Source organism: Leuresthes tenuis, unplaced genomic scaffold (genome assembly GCF_036924035.1).
Source record: "Leuresthes tenuis unplaced genomic scaffold, fLeuTen1.0.hap1 SCAF_24, whole genome shotgun sequence".
Classification (NCBI taxonomy): domain Eukaryota; kingdom Metazoa; phylum Chordata; class Actinopteri; order Atheriniformes; family Atherinopsidae; genus Leuresthes; species Leuresthes tenuis.
This window is the reverse complement of record NW_027325378.1, coordinates 25864165-25887094: the sequence shown is the minus strand read 5'-3', so window position 1 is coordinate 25887094 and position 22930 is coordinate 25864165. Positions and strand designations below refer to the sequence as shown.

The window sequence follows — 22930 nt, the reverse complement described above, 5'->3', positions numbered from 1 at the left end:
AGACCACCTCACCTGCTGCCAGGACCACTGAATGGCAGAGGCAATGAAGCAGCCTTAGCAGCCAGACCCCTCAATGGAGCGAGAGAGGCATCACCCCCAACGAATGCCTCGCTCCCGGCCACGATCAACCTTGGGCTACCTGTAAAATCCTGACTCTCCCACGCGTCAGAGAAGAGCAGTGCAAGGTGTCTATGAAGAAGTAGAAGCAAACAACGTCTGACTCATGTACATGTGGAGAACTCCAAACCATGGAACACATCATGAGATAAAGCCAAGCCCCACACTGTACCGGAGATGACCTGGTTGAACCAAACCAAGCCAACCGTTGGAAGGATGTGATATAGAAGACAGCCCAGACACGAACAAATGGACTGTACTTGTATAGCACTTTTCTAGTCTAACTGACCACTCAATGCGTTTCTGACACTACATGCCACATTCACCCATTCACAAGTAGACTGAAAATGAGAAAACAAGCTCCAAGTGTGACTGTGTCCTACAGAGGTGGCTGCTCAATCTGCTTGCATCTTACTGGTTGAGACCAACTACTGTTTGAATTGGAAAGATAGCTGCTTCATCCAATTACTTGCCAAGTACATTTTATAAGCATCAACAATTTTCCAAATGGTTTGTATCTAGATAAGTAGTTTTTATTATGTCAGGCTAACTTACTTTTTTAGTGATTGAAATCTGGATCTAATTCTGTCAGTGTCAAGTGATGCAGAACAGAGTCTTGAAGATAATTGATAGGCATTGATTGCCCCCATTCACGTTCCAAGTAGCAGCTGTATTTTTCAGTCTAGTTCAATTTGAAACTAAAAGAATCTTCTATTTTGTCACTTGTAAGGTCAGACATATCCAGAAAGTTTAAGTCTTCATAAAAACAAGCAAAAAAAAAAATTTACATTAACAGCGCAAAATATAGTCTTTAATTTTAGAACCCATTCTTTCTTTATTCACTTTCTCCTAATGCTAATGACAAAAAATAGCAACTGCAAAATAATAACCTTGCTTGTGGTGATTTGTGCGACTCTTCAAAGTTCAACAAAACTATGTTGTGTTTTTTGTCTTAGGTGACCCAGGTTGTGGTGGTACATTCACTGACAGTGAGGGCATCATAATTTCCCCAAATTGGCCCAATAACTATGCCCACAATCGCCAGTGTATCTATTTGATCAGGTTGCCATCCGGTGAGAAGGTGGCCCTCAATTTCACTCACATGAATCTGGAAAGTCACAGTGGCTGTGCTTTTGACTTTGTGGAGGTAAGACTTGTTTGTAACTTAAAAACAAAATGTTATCTCCTTATTTGCACCAGTGTTATCAATGACTTTTGATTTTATTTGGCTATAAAATGTTAGTATTTTCAGTTTTTTTTCTTCTTCTGAATCAACAAAATCTCAAACATCTCGCTCTAGTTTTCAATTTTAATGTAAATTTTTTCATGGACTTTAATTTCTGCTGCATTTGGAGCTACTTTTGTTCAAAACAAAAATCTGACAAAAGCTGACATGAAATATGATGGTAACAAGGACATAACCTGATTCAGCATGAATTATTTTGACCTGGCATGAGTGACTGTGAGAATCTGACCATGAACAAGAACAAACCAGGAGACTAACGGTCTGACGAACGGTCTGACGAACGGTCTGACGTCCAACAACAATGGCCAGATGTCTGGTGAAGAGGAGGCGAGCCGCCCTGGGTCCCCTCTGGAGCAGAACCAGAAAGAGGCAACCCCGGCGGAGCCCCCTCTGGAACAGGGACTGGAGTGGCTGGAGGCTGTAGCGCTGGAGACTGTGGTGCTGGAGATTGTGATGCTGGAGTGGCAGGGTACACGAAGGCTGGAGAGGCAAATGGAGAGACGTACATGGCGGCTACCTGTGCAGGCTCCAGACCAAAAATTTCCACCATGGCTGCATGGTGCACCATTTTCTCCCAAAACTCCACGAATTCAGGCAGCCCGGACAGGCCTCTCCGGGAACTTGTCCATCAATTCCCCAACGACCTCCAATCTCTCTCAAGACCTAGCCCCTCTGGAAGTCTGGGAGACTAAATAATGAGTGAGTGCAGCTGATTACAATGAACACAGGTGAACGGAGTGGAACTGATGACCAGACCAGAGAGAGACTGATGAAAGTGAGGAAAACATGGCAAAACTAAAGATTAGACAGAAACCTAAAACATGACTAAAAAAACGACACAAACCCATAGTGCGTATTCTATAATCAATTTATTTCTGCTGAATAGCAAAATTCTGTCTGGACTTAATAATGTTCAATACCACCACATACTAATCTCAGACCCCTGTCTCTCAGACCAGTGATCTCATATTTGAAACAAGATGTAGGACAATCCTAAGTAGCAGCACTTGATGGGTGGGGTGGGAGAGGGAGTGAAGTTTTTAAAAATAAATTTAATACTATGATGTATTTTGATACTAGGATATAGTAGATGAACAACACACTCACAAAAAGACGTAACATTAGTCTGTAATATAGTTTGCTAATTCTGATTTAAAGTTTTGAAGCACTAAAGTACATGTAAAATCAATACATATGCAACACAATTTGCATTGTGTATACAGTTCTATGTTTTACAAGATAGCAGAGAACCATTTGAAAGCTTGGAAACTTATAAGACTTTGGCATGACATTTGCAACCTTATTTCTAAGTGAGTTTGAAATTGAACACAGGTAGCTAATTGAGGGCCTGTTCCACATAATATTTTCTTCGGCAGAAAAGCGTTACTGTTGTTTCACCATAAATGCAGCTTTTTTTTTAGAATTTTCTTTTTTCCTTTATTTCTGTAACATCAATATCATAAGAACACACAAAAAATTTACTTTATCCAATGCAGCACTAGCCTACCCCTTTGTCTTCTATTATTTTAGTCTATTTGCTCAAATTTGATAAAATATTATCTATTTCACTATATACGGCATGCAAAAGACTCTTACCCTCATACTGGCAACTAAACAAGCTTATCTCAACTTAGTCTTACAACTGTGGTACAGGGAGAGGTCGTTGTTTGACAGAATTCCTCTGAAATATCGGCCATCCATCCATTCACCAGGTTGAGTTGCAGAGGCATTAGGAAAAAACAGACTCTCTGCAGCAACTCTCTCCAGCTCCTCCTGGCAGATCCCGAAGTTGTTCCCAGATCACATGGGATATATAATCCCTCTAACATATTCTGACTGTGCCCTGGGATTTCGACCCAGTTGGACGTGCTCAAGAAACATTCAAAGGGAGGTGACCACGAGGCATCCTAATCAGATGCCTGAACTACCTCAACTGACTCCTTTTGATGGAGAGGAGCTGCAGAAGATCTGGTCCACTGTTACATGACCTGAGCACAAACCATACTTCTCCTTTATCTGAGGTTCCACATTCAATCAGAACCGACTCTCCAACTCTCAGAAGTAAACCTTCTCGAGGAAGCTGAATACTGACCTCCATGCGACATAGAAGCATCATGGAGCATATCTCATCTATCCCAGGCACTTTACAGCCAGGAAGTTTTGTAACTATCTCGCCCACCTCTGCCAAGGTGATAGGCAAGTCCTCCCCCAAGTACTCAGACTCTACCCCCTCAATGGAGGACATGCTGCCCGATTAAGGAGATCCCCAAAGTGTTCCTTTCACTGCTCAACAATATTCTAAGTTTGGGTCAGTAGTTCTCCACTAAGGCTAAGGATGGGCCCTGCTTTCATTTATGCAGAGTTGTCGAATGGTTTGCCAGAACCAGAACCACTGGGTCCTCCAGTCATCTCCACCAAAGGCATCGACAATCTTCGGGCCACAGTTTCTGGAAACCGCATCCACAATGAAAGAATTGGACTTTTCAGATTTCATGTCCCTAACCTCGTTGTGAGGTAGTTTGTAGATCTCGTCGACGGTGGCCTCCCTGTTCCCAGTTCACCCTCACTACCAGTTTGGACTGTCTGGTAGTCTTCTCCGCCAATCCACCAATTCAATTCACTGTCAGATGGTGATCAGTTGACAGCTCTGCACCTCTCTTCACCCCAAAAGCCAAGATATATGGTTGCATGTCTGATGATACTACAATGTCGACCATTAACCTCTGGTCTAATGTGGCCTGATACCAGGTACACTTATGAACCACCTAACAGGTCAAACAGGATGTTTGTAATGTACAATCCATGACAAGCAAAACACTGTCCATAAACAAAACACTGCTCAGATTCAGAACAAGGAGGCTATTGCTCCCACTCACACAGCTCCAGGCTACTCTGACATTGCCCGCATGGACACTGAAGTGCCAATGAAGAACAATGGATTCTCCAGGTGTCAGCCCCTCCAGGACACCAACCAGAGACTCCTTGAAGGCCGGGGAATCTGAGCTACTGTTTCATGCATATGTACAAACCACAGCCAGAACCTTCTCTTCTGCAACTTGCATCCACAGCACAGTGAACATCTCACTCATAGGAGAAAACTCCAACAGCTGGGGGCTTGTTAGTATCCCAATGCCCATCTTACACCTCTCCCCCTGGGCAACTCCTGAGTATGAAAGAGTTCAGCCCCTATACAAGGTGTTGATACCAGCAGCAGGCCTGCTTCTAGAGTGGCGCAATTTTAGAATCGTTTTATATATATATATATATGTGTTAGGGATGGGCAAATATTAAATTATTTAATCGCATGATTTCCTGTGATCACGTATAACATTGTTATATGCAAAATTCAATAATGAATTCAAAAGTAGCATATAACGCACTTTAATTACAGTCATATGATCGAAGTACTCTGTTGACAATTTAACGTTGCAGTGCTTACAAATAACTTTGGCTCTGTCGACTGTGCCATCTGGAAGAACTTTGAAATGAAAATGGCCATGTAAAAGTTCCGTAACCTTCTCCATGTTTGTTTAGCCTGCTTCATCCACCATTCTTTTCTTTTCTGACTGTTTCCTGTGAGCGCTGCAGCAGTAAGCAACATACTAGGCTCGCTCACGATGGACTTTTTCAAAATAAAAGCCAGTGAGCAACAGACGTATACAATAAAAATAATAAATAATAATAACTTTGTTAGTGGAAGACAAATAATTTTAAGTGGGACTTATTTCAGATGGTACGCAGTGCAAAATGACTACTTTCAGAAACAATTAGCAACTGTACTACCCTGTCACCAGTGAGAGAAACTGCAGATCATTTTAATAAAAGCATAATCCACCTAGTTATTATTACTATAATTACTTCTTAATTCTACTTCATTCTGTTTTGTGATACTGAGCCATCCACAAACTGTTGAAGATCATAATTAAGTCTCTTCTCTGGCAGAATCGTGGACACTTCATGTTGTACCAACAGAGTGCAATCAGAGTTACTGTCACGATTAATGTATTTTGTGTTTTGTATTTTCTCATGTTTTGGTTTTCATTTTGGTCATCAGTTTACTTCTTGCCCCCTCAGCTTGTTCACTTCCCGTTTAATTTTTTTTTGTTTTCCCTTGTGTGATTTCTATTGAGTTCACTTCCCATCTTGTTCACACCAAGTCCTCAGATGCTGAGTGCCTCGCCTGTTTTCCCATTCCATCCCTCTATGTGTATATAAACTTTTTAGAGGTTTCCAGTCTCTCTGTGCTTTTGGAGTAAAAAACACAGAACATCTGTCCGCTGCACTCATCTCTCCTTTGTCTGCATCTGGCTCCTCTCCTATCCACTGCATGACAGTTGCTTACAATATGACGTGATGTAACAATTGATTTTGTGTACAAATTGCTAAATCTTTGAGGCTAGCCTTGTGAAATGGGCTTCAAAAAGTTTTCCTTGGCAGTTTTTGCTTTGACATTGATTAGGCCTATAGTTGTGTAGTTCAAAGCACCGTGCTTTACTGTACTCAGAACAGTACTGCCCTATGTTTTTTTTTTTTTAAACATAAGTGCACTATATTAAACAAGCCAGATCATTTCTAATGTAATTTTCAATTTAACGTGTACAAAACCATTTTCACATAACATCTCATTCAACCCATTCACATCCTCCCATATTCTGCATCAGACTAATTTTTCCTATTTATTCTATAAGAATATGTTTGGATCAGTTGGCTTTTGAATCACTTTCTCACATCTAAAATGAATATAGTCTGAACTGAAATATAAACTCTCGAGTAGGAATTCTGTAAAGGGTCCCCTGCAGCCATGATGCTGGCATGAGATTGCAAGCATTAACTCATCACATATCACCTGTGCTAATATAACCATATTAATATTATTAATCATATTTATACAATATTCTTATATTTTGCACATTTTAATTACATATTCATAGTACCATAAATTCCAGACTATAAGCCATTACTTTTTTCCCAGGTTTTGAGCAATGTGGCTAACATGTTTTTTTTTACTAAACTAGTAAATCAATCAACCAATCAATTAAAAACCACTTGCTGAGGAGGACAAGCAATAACCCACCACAGTCAATTTAAATTTATGGCAATCACTTAAGCTAATCACCCAATCGATTTACAGCTGAGTCTTATATGTTATAATCAACACCCCCCACCCTCCCGAATGGAAAAACCTAAGAGAACAAAAAGAATGCACAGAAATCATTAAACAGTAAAACATATTTACGCCCCTGCGATGCAAACGTACAACAAATTGCCATATTAAATCCCTTTGGGCCCCTTTGTCCTTCTTTTCACTTGCTATGAAATATTTTCCAGTATAAATACATACCTATGGAAAACATCCTTCAATGATATCATCCGTCAGCATTTTTTTATTTTGCATTGTCTTTATTTTCCATTTTAAATCCAGGATAATGAAGGCACTATATGGTATATGCACAAATCTGTTAAAGCAGCTCATTCAGACAGCTGTGGGCGTCACTCAACTTATTAAACACAAAAGCAAAACATGATATGCTAAGATATTTCCCTGCATACAACTAAACTATAACAGCTTAAACAGTTCATAAAACTTACAGTTTACAAACTACGTCATAACATCAATCCACATTCATAATACATAATTTAACAAAATGTCCTTTTACATTACTCCTACTCACACATTAAGTTGAGGGAAATACACACGCACTCACACAAACTGTACACAACCGGACATTTACTGGCAGCTTATTCCACATAAAAAGGGGCCTGATAACTGAAGGCTCTACCTCCCATTCTACTTTTAGAAACTCTAGGAAGCACAAGTAAACCTGCAGTTTGGGAGCAAAGTGTTCTGTTCGGAAAATATCTTAAAATGAGATCTTTAAGATATGATAGAGCTTGGTCATTAAGGGCTTTATATGTGAGGAGAAGAATGTTCTATTCTATTCTAAATTTAACTGGGAGCCAATGAAGAGAAGCTAAAACTGGAGAAACATGATTAGGCATTTAGCATCTGCTAAATGCATAAACATAAACATCTCTCCTGTTAGTTCTCATTAGAACTCTGGCTGCAGCATTTTGGGTCAGCTGGAGGCTTTTCAGGGAATGATAAAGAATTACAGTAGTCCAATCTTGAAGTAACAAATGCATGGACTAGTTTCTCTGCATCACCCTGAGACAGGATGTTCCTGATTTTGGCAATATTACAAAGGTGAAAGAATAACTCCAAGGTCCCTCACTGTAGAACTAGAAGCCAAGAAAATACCATCTAGAGCAGTGGTCCCCAACCACCGGGCCACGGACCGGTACCGGGCCGTAAGTCATTTGTTACCGGGCCGCACAGAAAAAATTAATAATTTATATAATTTCTGTTATATTGCTTATTAGAGACTGAAAGATATTTTATTTTAAAAAACGACCGGATTCTCTTGTGCCGCTTAACATCCGCATGTGTCTCTTGACACGTAAAGATGTCTCGGTCACGTGATGCGTCATTCCAAAACTAAGCCCGCAAACCAGCGAAAATGAGTAAAAAACAAACATATTTGGAGAAAAGGCCAACTGAGGAGACAGAAGAGGAGCCTTCGACCTCCAAGAAGAAAAAGAAAGCTTCATTTAACAGACAATACCAGGAGTCCTACTTAAAATTTGGATTTATCGCCACAGGTGATTCTCACTCGCCAAGCCCGCTTTGCGTGATATGTGGCGACAAGCTAGCAAACGAGGCGATGAAGCCTTCAAAACTGCTTCGGCACATGGAGACCAAGCACCCTGGATTAAAAAACAAGCCTTTTGATTTTTTTTAAAGAAAAAAACGTGAGCAAGAAAGACAGAAGCAATTACTGAGGGCCACCATTTCAGTAAATGCAAGTGCACTGAGAGCATCATACTTAGTGGCGTACCGCATTGCTAAGGCTAAAAAACCTTTTACTATTGGTGAAGAGCTGATCCTGCCCGCCGCCATGGATATTTGCCGTGAACTTTTAGGAGAGGCTGCTGTTAAAAAGGTGGCACAGGTGCCTCTTTCTGCTACCACCGTCACCAGGCGAATCGAGGACATCACAGAGGACATTGAGACGCAGCTGTTGGAGAGGATTAAAAAGTCACCGTGGTATGCAATCCAGGTTGATGAGTCTACTGATATTGACAACAAGGCAATATTACTCGTTTATGTGCGATATCTTTATGAGGAGGATGTGCATGAGGATATGTTTTGTGCACTGTTATTGCCAACCAACACCACAGCGGCAGAACTATTCAAGTCTCTGAATGACTACATATCGGGAAAACTGAACTGGTCCTTTTGCGTCGGCGTGTGCACGGATGGAGCTGCTGCCATGACTGGACGGATGTCTGCATTAACCACTCGGATTAAGGAGGTTGCACCTGAATGTGAGTTTACGCACTGTGTCATTCTCAGGGAAATGCTGGCTAGCCGCAAAATGTCACCTGAACTTCATGGTGTATTTAATGATGTTGTTAAAGTTATTAACCACATCAAAGCACACGCACTCAACTCCCGTCTGTTCGCGCAGCTTTGTGAGGAAATGGATGCAGAGCACAGGCGCCTTCTCTTACACACAGAAATAAAATGGCTATCCAGAGGAAAATCACTCGCCAGAGTGTTTGAGTTACGAGAGCCGCTGCAGAGATTTCTCTCAGAAAAAAAGTCGCCACTGGTAGCTCATTTCAGTGATGCGGACTGGGTCGCAAAACTCGCTTACCTGTGCGACATATTCAACCTGCTCAACGAACTTAATCTGTCACTTCAGGGGAAAATGACAACTGTGTTCAAGTTGGCAGATAAAGTAGCTGCATTCAAAGCCAAACTGGAATTATGGGGACGGGGAGTGGAGAGAGGGATATTTGACATGTTTCAATCATTAGCGGGGATTTTGGAGGACACTGCGCCTGAGCCAGCATTCTCCCAGCTGGTGCGCGACCACCTGTCTCTGCTTTTACAAGAGTTTGAGCGCTACTTCCCGACCACAAAAGACCCACGAACGGCGAGGGAATGGATCCGCGATCCATTTGTAAACAAACCGGGCGAATCCAGCATGTCCGTGCAACAAGAAGATCAGCTGCTGGAGATCGCAAATGACGGTGGCTTTAAACGTACATTTGAGACAACCACTCTGCCGATGTTCTGGATGAAAATCAAGGCAGAATATCCTGACATCGCCACAAAAGCACTGAAAACCTTGCTACCATTTCCAACATCCTATCTTTGTGAAGCGGGCTTTTCTGCAACCAAGACAAAGTTACGGAACAGACTGGACATAAGGAACACACTTCGAGTGTCATTGTCTCCCATCACCCCTAGATGGGACCAGCTCGTTGCAGAGAAACAAGCCCAGGGCTCCCACTGATTCAGCGATATGGCGAGTTGTATTTTTCAGTTGTATTTTCAGTTTGTTTTTTTCATGCCGGTCCGTGAAAATAATGGCTACATAAAACCGGTCCGTGGTGCAAAAAAGGTTGGGGACCCCTGATCTAGAGTAACTATATAACTCTAGACAATTTGGGTCATTCAGGTCTTTATGTCTTTAAGACATACTTGTAGTCTGACCAACCTATTGGTTTCATCTGGTTCCATAAATAAGTACAGCTGAGTATCATCAGCATAGCAATGGAAATGTATGCCATGATGTCTAATAATGTTACCTGATGGATTAAGAATTTATAAAGTAAAAATAATTGGTCCAAGCACAGACCCCTGAGGAACTCCATGACTTACTCTGGTGTGTTCATTTACAAGAACAAACTGAAATCTATCAGATAAATATGACTTAAACCTAATGCAGTTGCTTTAATCCCAATAACATGTTCAAGTCTCTGTAACAGAATGCTGTGATCAACTGTATCAAATGCAACTTGTAACTTTCACCAGTGCTGTTTATGTGCTATGATGCTCTCTGAATCCTGACTGAAACTCTTCAAACAGATTATTTATACGTACATGATCACAAAGTTGAGCTGCAACTATTTTTTCAAGAACTTTAGACAAAAAAATGGAGATGGATATAGGCTGATAATTAGCCAACACTTCTGGATCAAGAGTAGTTTTTTAAGTAAAGGTTTACTTACAGCAACCTTAAAAGTCTGAGGTACATATCCTGTCAACAAAGACAGATTTGTTCAAATCCAATATGAAAGTGTCAATTAAGGGGAAAACCTCCTTGAACAGTCTAGTTAGGATTGGGTATAAAATACAAGTTGATGATTTAGAAGAGACTATTGCTGTTGTTGTTAGCTCAGAGAGATCTAAATATTTGCTGCACCCTTCACTCTCCACAAAAGTAGCTCTGGAAAAAAATTAAAGCTGCATTGCAATTCGCTTCCATTTTGTCTGGTTTAAATAGCCTATTTATATAATTTTATGTTATATTTTCTTTATTTTAAATTTGTATTGTCTGTGCATTAGAAAAGCCTGTCTTTGGGGTACATTATTTTATTTACTGATGCATAGTATGGTTTTGCATTAAAATAAAGTCAATAATGACATTTCTGTGTTCTCTTTTTATTTGGAAAAGTATCGAAATACATGTTGGTACCAGTAACGATACCAAAAAGTTGATATTGTGACAACCAAAATTTTGATATTGTGACAACTCTAATTACTACAGACCCCCCAACTTTCATGTGGCCTTCAGGTTACCTCAAGAACGGTGCGTAGAGAAGTTCATGGATTGGATTGCCATGCCTGAGCAGCTGCATCCAAGCCATACGTCACCAAGTGCAATGCAAGGCGTTAGCTGCAGTGGTGTAAAGCATGCCGCCACTGGACTCTAGAGCAGTGGAGACGCGTTCTCTGGAGTGACGAATCACACTTCACCATCTGGCAATCTGATGCACGAGTTGCTAGGAGAACAGTACTTGTCTGACTGCATTGTGCCAAGTGTAAAGTTTGGTGGAGGGGGGATTATGGTGTGAGGTTGTTTTTCACAAGCTGGCCTTGGCCCCTTAGTTCCAGTGAAAGGAACTCTGAATGCTTCAGCATACCAAGAGATTTTGGACAATTTCATGCTCCCAACTTTGTGGAAACAGTTTGGGGATGGCCTCTTCCTGTCCAACATGACTGCGCACCAGTGCACAAAGCAAGGTCCATAAAGATATGGATGAGCCAGTTTAGTGTGGAGTTCTGACCTCAACCCGATAGAACACCTTTGGGATGAATTAGAGTAGAGACTGCGAGCAAGGCCCTCTGTCCAACATCAGTGTCTGACCTCACAAATGCGCTTCTGGAAGAATGGTCAAAAATTCCCATGAACACACTCCTAAACCTTGTGGAAAGCTTGCCCAGAAGAGTCGAAGCTGTTATAGTTGCAAAGGGTGTGCCGACATCATATTAAACCCTATGGATTAAGAATGGTATGTTACTTAAGTTCATATGCGTGTTAAGACAGATGAGCGAATACTTTTGGAAATATAGTGTATATGCAGCTGGGACTAGCTTTATATCCATTTTTGTATTCCTAAAAGAAATTCAAAGTGATCAAGGTTCACATTTTGAATCCCAGTTATTCACTTTGCCACTATTTTCTAAATGTTTTACCTGGTGGCTGCTCAATGTATAGTGCAGCTCATCAGCTGTGACTGATAATTCCATCAGTCCTTATTGAAAAATACCAATTACAAGGCGGCAAAATTTACTGAAAAGTCTGAAAAAAAAGCACATTTACCATTCTATAAATCTTTGCAAAAGTAATGCCCAGCTGATCCAACAAGTCTGACAGCTTCTAACAGCTGATGGATAGTGTGACAGGTGTAGCCTGATGCTGTTCCACTTACCGACCACTGTGAGTTAGAGTTATCTCCAAGCCATTACTTTCTTATAACTCAGGGCTTGAAGCTTCAGCCAAAAATCTCTCTACATTTCAGTTGTGCAACCACTGGCCCGAGGGTGGCAGATTCTTTCTTTCTTTTTTTCCCTTCTTTTTTTTTTTTTTTTTACATCCTTCGTGAACTTCATGTTGCTGTCCACGAGGTTATATGCCCAGTTAAGGCCTCTGGTTCATGGCTTTTGAATTTGGTCTAATTCACATGTCTAAAATATCTGTTTTGTTCCCTTGTACAAATTAAGTGCCCTGCTTTTCACCGCTTCCATTTAGAGATTGGCCACAATTGGAGAACCCAATGCACATTCATCTTTAAAAATCATCTGTGAAAAAAACCATCAGTGTCTAATCATTCAAATAGGTGGAGAAGAGCCAGAGGCACCACCAGGGCCCAAATCTGATCGGGAGTTCAGTTGTTCCTGTTGTCTGAGGAACCATGACTTGAACTGAGCCTTTGTTAATTTATATTCCCAGCTCTCCTTTTGTTTGACCCACTTTTCTTTCAGATCCGCGATGGAAGTGTAGAAGATGATCAACTGATAGGGAAGTACTGTGGAAGCTCCCTACCGGCTCCTATACTCTCATCTTCCAACTTTCTGTGGATTCGCTTCAGGTCTGACAGTTCAGTCAGCCAAGCTGGTTTCAGGGCTGTCTACAGTGTTGGTGAGACTTCAGGCATTTACATATGATACCATGTCTATGTCCGTATTTTATGTATATATATTGTTTCCATATAGACATAATTGAAAACTGAATTGTAAAACAACAATTGTTTCATATTTCTCCCAGAAATATCTATTAAGAGCTAGAGTAAATTACAGTACCTTTTAATAACAAAGCCAGATGTGTACTTTGACTGCAGGAATTTGGAGTTCATTAAATTTCCCTTTTATGTCTTGAAAAATGTATTGACAAGCGTGACAAATATTTCTTATTCTGTTACTACTGTAACAAGCTAAGGGGCTTAGGTCAGGAAAAATGATCAAATCTTAAATTTTTATGTGGCCCTCTGCATATAAGCTCATACTCCCCACCATCTAGTCTATCAAGAATTGAAAAAACCTTTCGAGATGAGAGATGGTCTTCAAGATCCAAGATGTCATCCAGATGCCCTTATTCAGACTGTTATGATTACCATGACCTGGATGACTGAGAATCTTCATCAACTATATCCAATATGGTTTTTGCTCTCATGTTTTAGTGTTTATGTCAAATTATTTATTGTTTCATAATTAATTGATGGCAGGTTACAGAGTAGCTTGCATATTATTTGCTGAACAGAAAAGGGAAGCCCAGTTAAAGTTGTCCAGTCATAGTTAATTCACTTGATTATGAAATGGCAGATCAGATATTTTTCATAATAAAAATGTATAACTTTGTTCATAAAAAAATTTTTTGAGTAAGAAATCTTCATTAGTTATCAGTTAGAGGTGTTAGAGCTGGATTAACTAGTTTGTAAAGAGCATTGTTTAGCGAGTGAGAAGACATGCTGGCCTGATAAGAAATTAAGATAGAAAGATTAGTGTGAGTGGAGTGAAAATTAAAACTGAAATGTTGACAAAAAATGTCATTTATTTATTCTTTTGTTCATTCATTTTATATATTTGATCTCAATTATGTCAACTATTACATTACGACTGATTCATTTATAACAGATATAATGAAAGATTTGATTTAGTTCAGTCTAACCTCTTTATTTTTCATAAGCCATGACCAACCATTGTATATCTGTCTTCCTAGCTTGTGGAGGTACTTTATCTGGGACTGGACAGTTACACTCTCCCTACCACCCAAATGCCTATCCCCACAACAAGGTCTGTGAGTGGGTCATTAACCAGCAAGAGGGATATGTGGTTACGCTTAACTTCTTGTCTTTTGACATCGAGGGAGGCTCCTGTCGTTTTGACTTTGTTGAGGTAAATTCATGTTAAATCAGTTCACTCACTCAAACTACTAATACTACAATAAATATGAAATAAATATCTTTTTTCTAGACATTCCTTGGTGGATTTGCTAGTATGCTAAGGATAATTATCCTGCTGAAAGGTCTGCTTGAAGGTCAACTTCAAATTCAAACAGATGCCTGACGTTGTTCTCAAGCACTCTTTTGATGTAATCTAGAGTTCAGTAAATTACCAGTCAACCAATCAGCTCCTGAGATATCAAAGCTACCTTAAATCACAATTTCCATCACCATGCTTCAAAATTGGTAGTAATTTCTGAACAATTTGACAGTTGATAAAATCTTGAACATTTCTAGATGAATTTTCTTCAAAATAGTTCTCAGATGTCTTTAAATGTTACCACAAACTCATATGCATCAACAGTCTCTTTTTTCTACAGGCATTGGAAAGCTCTTTGAATTTTGGTTGATGATGTCACACTATTCAGAAATAAGGAGAACACCAGAATAATGCGTCAACGGTTTAAATGAGACAGTTTCGAGCAGTCTTTCCCTAAGAAAGCTGCAGTTATTGTTACCCGAAAATAAAAATGTTATTATAATTAAATAAAATTCAAAGTGGGACAAATTCCACTCCATTTTCCATCTGACTGATCTATTTTTTTCAAATCTATTTGAATATGACAGCATACTCTAAATTCCATATATCACTTTTGTTAATAGGCGCTGTTCCAAAGATGATGAGCTTATATCTAATTATTTATAGAATTTGATTGTGATTTACTTACATTTTCAGAGTGCTTCTCCTCATCTCTCAGTTGCCAGTAATGATTAATCAAAATTAAATAAAAGCAGTTCTTTGCTGTTCTGTTGATACAAACAGAAGATTAGAGCAAGGCTTGCCACATCACATATTTTTCAAAGATTAAACTCAAGAACAAGAATGCATTAGAAAATACCCTGAGTGATTCTGAGACCATAAGAGCTAAATCCAACGATGGAGGCCAAATGACTTGTACCTCAGATGGCTATAATAGACATATGGATTCATATTGTTTAAGGCTAAAATAACCTGGAATTATCCTTTAAATACAACTATCTTGGTCATGAAGAATGCAAGCATATTTAAAACAAAAAAGGAGAGAACTGAGTGATCAGTTAGACTAGAAAAGCGCTATACAAGTACAAGTCCATTTACCATTTAACTGGGGGCCTGTGCTATGAAACGGGTTCAGCACATCCAAATCAGTTTTATGTGATCTGGCTTAACAATCTGTTACAATGGAGGAGTTGCTTAGTGGTAATAAAACGCTTGTTATCAACTCAGTACGTCAACCCAGGCTTTACAGCTCTGGATGTGTTCAAGCTTGTGTAAAATAGTTGGAGTTGGCAACAGAAGACCAATCAAAATCCTTATTTCAAGCAGGCTGAAAAGCAATACACCTTCCACAGGCAAAGCAGGAACAAAAGCTGACAAAAAGAGCAAACATTGCTGACTGTCTGAAATACGGAGAATAATTAGCTGATCAGTTTCAGTGTCACAATGTCACATAATTTAAAAACCAGTAGATCGAACCATTTAAGATTGTGTATTTCAATACATGATTGCATTGGAGTTGTATATCATTTCAGCATGCAGGAAAGTTTAAGTGATATTCTGTCAGATGCAACACTGGCTGTTTTGAATGCTCTTTGAACCAAAGAAAGAACAAACATAAAATCAATACAAACCAATCAGTGGTCTTACTGTGAATGTCTGTTCATTCTCTGTCATCCACGTTCTAAGATGCTAAACTAAAAGGTTTCTAGATTCGTAGTAATTTCAATTACTTTGAAAAAATGTTATAAGCTGAATATGGATATGAATATAGACATGCTTATTTTTTATCCAACCTTCTCCAAGGCAGATTAGGTTTCAAGTATAAATTGCCATGGTGATACACCTTGTTTCAAAGTAAACTAGCTTTGAGATACTGAAAATCCAGAGTTGAACCTTGCCATGATAAACCATTAATCTTGTTTCATAGTACAGGACACCTGTTTATGTATTTTGTGTAAACAGACACATGTTTAGTAAACAGTGTATTGTTTTATTTAGTTATATGTTTGTTTACATATACTTGACAGTGACACAAATCATAACAGAAGTATTTTCAATTGCATTAGTGAACCTACATCTTGAGAGCTCTGTCCAAGTTTATTCATATTTAGCATTAACTGTCTTTTCTTTTTTCCTTGCATGAGGCTAGGGTGCTCAGTGGTGAAGTGGTTACCCTGACCAGTCCATTTAGTGTTATAATTAGTACTTTTGCATTATATGATCAAAAAGATAGATTAATTTATGTATGTAGTATAAATTATACTTGATGCAATGTATTGAAAGAGACAGAAATCGCTGATCAGTATGGCTGGTGAATGTTTATTCCCTCTTCTAGGTCAGGGATGGGTCCACGTCTAGCTCTCCTCTGCTGGGGACATTTTGTGGTGATCAAACTCCCTCCAGGCTTCAGTCTACGCAGAGATCTATGTACATCAAATTCAGGACAGACTCTTCTGTCAGCAACCATGGGTTTGAAGCAGTCTATGGCTCTGCCTTGGAAGGTGAGAGAAGTATCCATATTTATTCATCTATGAGATTGTCATATTAACTGTAATTCTTGGTTTGACAATATACAATCTCTGTCTGCATAGGTGAATTTACTTAGAAGGAAGTGTAATAAATCCTGTATTTTTTTTAAATTGCTTTGTTATCAAAAGTTTGTTTCTCTGAATTTAATTTTAGCTGTTATTCTCTTTCACACATATCCCAAATTATTTTGTCAAAGGTGAAAATATCTTTCTTTATTTCTCGTACAGTAAGAACATCTTTAGATGTTATAGCAGAATAAAGAATAGAAACATGAATATTTGCAAGTGATTGTGGTCAAGACTGATTGTAAGTAGTGCCCTGGAAATGTGTGTTTCCAGTTGAATTTATCATGAGTTACACGGGACATATGAGACTACTAACAACAAATTGTAGATTAAGATTGTTGTTGAATCTGTTTGAGCAGATTGACACGTGACTAATATGGGTACATATATGTCTTGGATTCTATATTCAGCAATGTGTGGTGAAGGGTAGTTACCATCCTCTTTCATCTGTTTTTGAAGAAGAAATAAGAGTTAAAACTTTAGCATTTTACTCGTTCTTTTTGTCTTACAAATGAGTTTCCTGTCGTGGTTCTGCTTGAAAGTTTCGAGTCCTGAAATTTGTGTTTAATGCTACACTTCCTCATACATGCCATGGTCTCTAAATAATGTCATGTATGATTCCGAAACAGCAGTTTATAAATGTAATAATGAAATTATTCAACAGTAATGTATAGTGTACATTATTTATATTGTATTTGCTGAAACATACAAAACACCATGTATAAATCCATCCATTTTCTATACCCGCTTAATCCGTCGGTCGGGTCACGTAGGGGCTGGAGCCTATCCCAGCTGTCATTGGGCGAGAGGGTTCACCCTGGACAGGTCGCCAGTCCATCACAGGGCCACACAGAAACAAACGAGACAAACAACCACACACATGCTCACACTCACTCCTAAGGACAGTTTTAGACACCAATTAACCTAATATGCATTTTTTTGGACGGTGGGAGTAAGCTGGAGTACCCGGAGAGAAACCATGTATAAATCCTCAAAGAAAATTCTCTTTGTGGAAAGCTATCGTGTCTGTCATTCATGTATTCATCAATGCTATATCATGCCATTTCCTTCTGCTCAGAGACTCTACATGTTGCTCTTAACACGACTAATTTCCTGAAATATATTCAAATGCTAATTTGAATTTGAATCTTTGAAGTTTCTCTCATATGTTTTGAAAGAGTGCTGATATCTACAGTCTGTTGTTCTTTTCCTCTGTACCAGGCTGTGGTGACACCATGACAAGTCCTTCAGGCATCATTACAAGCCCTGGACACCCCACCAGTTATCCCCATGGTGCCAATTGCACCTGGTACATCAGTGTTGTTCCAGGCAACTTGATTCGCCTTTCGTTTGACTCTTTTAACCTGGAGTACCATGTTAACTGTAATTTTGATTATGTGGAAGTCTATGACAATGGTACAGTGCAGACCGGAAACAAGATTGGCAGGTACATCACAAACCTACTGAAACACAAATACACTTAAATAGGAACACTGAACTTGCTTGTTCACCCATTGGGTGGCAGTGTAAAACTTAAAATAATACACACTTAACATAAGTAAGGTAAGGATTTTGTTGTGTTAGATGAGTTGGTTTTAGTATTTTTGAACAAGTCACTCCTGAGATTTATATCCTGAGTCTATAGTTCTCTCAGATTGGTAGAGAGAAAAAAAGATATATACCAATATGATGAGACTGCAACTCTTTGAAAAGTCTATGATGGCTAATAATGAGCTGGTTCATTGTTTATTTTTTCATCAAATTGTTATACCCCCTGAATCACAACCTCTTCAAACAATCATGCATATAGGCCTTTTGCTTTGCTGGCTTACTGCATTTTTATTTGGTGTGGACAATTTTGTTAAATCTTTTCAAGATACCTATAGCTGGGGTGCTCAGTGGTTAATTGGTTTGTGCACACACCAAGTTAGCAATTCCAATTACAGTGAGCGCTGGTTCAAATCTCGTTCTAAGTGGCCTTTTCTGTGTGTCTATCCTTTCCTGTCTTTCTCTACCGTCCTGTCCATTAAATGCAAAAAAAAAGTTAGTACAATATAGAGTATATGGAGTATTTTCAGTTAATTTCATCTTATTTTCATAGTAGTTTAATATGTCAAAGGTATCCAAAAAGCGCTTCAACTGTTGTTGCATTACTCATTGTAATATGTCATGAATATTAACAAATTGATAAATGTCAGAGACATGAAAGCACTGCAAATAATTAGATACGGGTGTTGATATAATGGGGTAAAAAGCATTTAACAGGTATCTTTGCTACACAGAAGTAGCAAAAATGGTTGGAACTGGTTCTAATACCATAGAGCCTAACTGAGTCTCTCTTTTTATACTGATAAGAGATATAGAATGGAGAGAGAGAGCAGAGGTAATATCCAGGAGGAGGATGTAGTGTAAACAATGGTTACAATCTTAAAAGAACAACAGTGCCACATCTGGTAGTTCTGTTATGTTAAGTTCCTGGTTTAGTCTTTAGTTTTTGCCATATTTTCCTCAGCTTTTCTTGCCCTGCCATCAGCTCCATCAGAAATTTTGATGACTGCAACAAAATACTCTTAATGTGTTTTCATTTTATCATCTTGTATTACTGTGTAACTTAAAAAATACATATTTTTCTAGATTAATATTCAATTACATGGTGTGATACAGTTGTACCTGCGTAGATTTTATCTCTGTTTCTATGCTCTACTGTCCTGCCACAGTCTGAAGACATGCTTTAGTGTGTATGAATGTGTTAGCTTTGTGATTGACTGAAAACCTGTTCAATCTGTACATACATAAGACAATATGATTCAGCTGGATAGAATAAGATGTATAGAAAATAGATGAATAAAACAAAGTGTTCAAAAAGTGAAGATAAATACATTCAAAATATATTATAAATGTGTTCTTTTTCTTTTTATATGAAGGTACTGTGGGCGTTCAGTGCCTCCATCCATTACAAGTTCTGACAGTCAACTGACCCTGCTGTTTGTGTCTGACTCAAGTTTAACCAAAGAAGGATTCTCTGCCAACTATATATCCATCAATGCCACCACAGGTACACAATAGATTGTCCTAGAGTCTTCAGTTTTTGGTGAATATGATTGGCTTATAAATTAGCTTTGAACAAGATATATAAATCAGATCAGCTTTCACTACAAATTTTAACAATGGGAAAATATCCCCTGAAAAGGGATTTAGTTACAGACCACTAATCTCTTATCTGTGGAGGAGTGTTTAGATAACACGCAAACATTGTGTCTTGCTAAAAAAATATTTAGCCATTTTTGACAGAAGAGGTTTTAAGAACTGCATGAAATGCTAATTTCTTGTCAGCAATAGCATCTAAATGACATTAGGGTTGCCTCAAATGAATGTATTATACTCATTCATTAAAATGTGACCCCTGCGTCGGAACATTGGTTTCCAATGTGAAGGCCCACAAAATAATGCTGGATCATCTTAGCAAAACATATATAAATGCTATCATTTATTGAATAGACTAACATTGTGACACAATATAATATGCGAGTATGAACTAACTAAAGAACCCTTTTTTATTTTTATCCTTAACCGGTATGACTTTTTTTCCCACCAAACTTACTGAATGTGTACTTTCTAGTTCCCTACCACTTACAATTCTTAATTTTTCTTTTTTTCAAGCATAGTATGTGGTTAGGGTCAGAATTAATATGCATGGTTAGGTCTACATGTTGCAAAATAATGGTTAGAGAGTTACAAAAATCTACATGGATAAGGGGTACACATTTTTCTTGACTCATGTCATGTCTCGCCTTGAGAGTTCCAGACAGAAAACAACAGCCTGGGGATACATTACTATCTTGCAATTTACAGCCATGGATTGGGACACTAAAATGTATCAGATAAGTGGACAAATGTATGTCTTCTAAGATTTTTGGCGTGACTGGGCTAATATAGGCATGGCAGCCACCATAGCGCAATCTGGAACTTTTCAAAATTGAAGACTGACTCCAATTTCTGATCATTCGAAAAAAAAGTTGATCATCATTGGATAGATGTTCAAGCTTGATGAATTTCCCTTAAACTCCATCCCAAGGAATAATTAGTATATCAGAAATTTGGCTTTGGGTTGAGTGCTTGGATTTAACACTTAGGATGTCCTTTAAACACTAATGTAAGTGTTTTTGGTGGAACTAACACATAAAATTGTATGAAAGCAAAAGGTTTTTAGCAAATCCAAAGAAGATTAGTTTTTTTATTTAAATAAAAAAACTAAATACAGCACTTAAAATTCAGGTAATTAATACACAATGATAATAATTAATACAATAATTAACATAACACAATGTAATTTCAAACCTTGCTTTTTTATCAGACTGTGGCGAGTCATTCACCTCCCCAACAGGCTTCTTCAGCTCACCCAACTATCCTGACTTCTACCCAAACAAGAGAGACTGCATCTTTAAAATCACAGTTCAGCTGAACATGCAGATTAGGCTGAACTTCACACATTTTGAGTTAGAGGGCTCACCTCCTTCTTGCAACTTTGACTTTGTGGAAATAAGGTAAGAAAAGAATTCAAGCAGTTGAATTTGTCTCTTTTTGGGAAAATTGATCTTTGAAACTCTTTTACAATCTGAATTTGAAGTCTGCCAAGAGAAAAAAGGTATTTGATTTCTTTGAGCTGTATATTTTCTTCCCAACACTGTATTGCTATTGGCTAAAACTCAACATTGACGGAAAATAAAATAAGACTTGCAAGATAATTAACAAACAAGAAATATGTAGTCTTCCTATCTCAGTATTATGATAATCTTGCCATATGCAATGGGTAATATCATAAATGGGTACATAAATATGCTTATGTAGACAAAGACACCAAGTCATTACTTCAGATTTATGAACTAGGTTCCTCCATAGACATTGAGATAGCATTGTGTTGCTACATAGATATGACCACTGACATTTTAAAATACTATTGACTTCTGCAGGGATGGTGGCTATGAGACATCCCCCTTGATTGGTAAATTCTGTGCTGATCAGAGACCCCCAGTTCTGGTGTCCCATAGCAACCGTGTATGGATTAGATTCCACTCTGATGCTTCAATTACACGTCGTGGATTCATTGCCCATTGGGATGGAACACAGACTGGTGAGTGTTTGATATTTTTGTGATATCAGTTGTCCCTATTCTATCCAGGTTAAGCTGAGAAAATACAGAACACAGAATGTTACTTCAGTTATTTGACAAACAGCAGCTGAAATTGCAAAGAATTTAGATTCTATCTACCATAGACACACTACAGGTTTCTTTATCGAGTATATTTAAAAATATTACAACTTCATTGACATATAAAACATTACAACTTGGTATTATATATTCTGAAACCCAGCATCATGTGATATGCTGTGACTCTGGTCCCCATATCACATGTTTTTTTTTTTCAAAAACAAAATTCTTTTCCAAAGCAATGCTCAGGTTTTATGAATATCAGATTCTTTGCATCCCGTATAGCGAAGAGGAATTAAAATTGCATACAGAATGAAATATTGGGTCAATTAAATTTTTGGGAGTTGTTGTATTTAAATCTTCAAAAGCTAATGCCAGAGCTCAAATGCACTCAAAACTCAAATAAAGTAGGCTTTGTATTAAAACAATGGATCTCATGTAAGAACATTTTCGTATTATTCAAAATTTCTCTCACTTTTTTCGTATGAAGTTCAAACACGCCACATCAGATTCAACAAACGCTCTTAACTTCAGAAAACTGCGCAAATAAGATGAATGCCACCCATGCACGTACGTGCAGGATAGTAAATTTGCATACTCCACGCCCAAAATAATACCATATAAGCTATGCTTCCTCTCTCCTGTGCCAGGAAGTGTTAAGTCATGAGAATGGCATCAAGGTGCAAAAAGAACAACTTTACGGGCTCTGAGATTGAAGTTCTGATTTCAGAGATCCAAAAAGGAAAATTTGTCATTTTTAGCAGTGTCAGCAGTGGAAATACGGGACTGCTAAAGTGAAGAAATGGGAAGCAATTGCGAGTGCTGTTAATGTCACCAAAATAAAGAAGAAATGGTTTGATATGAAAATGGCTTAAAAAAAACGTCTCGCCATAGCCAGGCGCTCGATGGCTGTAACTAAAGCTGTGCAA

General features: G+C 38.4%; 1 protein-coding gene across 1 annotated transcript in view; it reads left to right on the top strand.

The window, feature by feature from the left end:
- Positions 1 to 22930, top strand: part of cubn (cubilin (intrinsic factor-cobalamin receptor)) — a 219538-nt gene that overhangs the window by 43829 nt on the left and 152779 nt on the right. Inside the window, exons 17-24 of the mRNA XM_072378302.1 lie at positions 1074 to 1264; positions 12702 to 12858; positions 13936 to 14111; positions 16534 to 16699; positions 18014 to 18239; positions 19717 to 19847; positions 21147 to 21336; positions 21763 to 21923. Of these exons, the coding sequence (XP_072234403.1) occupies positions 1074 to 1264; positions 12702 to 12858; positions 13936 to 14111; positions 16534 to 16699; positions 18014 to 18239; positions 19717 to 19847; positions 21147 to 21336; positions 21763 to 21923 (1398 nt within the window). The remainder of the gene's footprint in view (positions 1 to 1073; positions 1265 to 12701; positions 12859 to 13935; positions 14112 to 16533; positions 16700 to 18013; positions 18240 to 19716; positions 19848 to 21146; positions 21337 to 21762; positions 21924 to 22930) is intronic.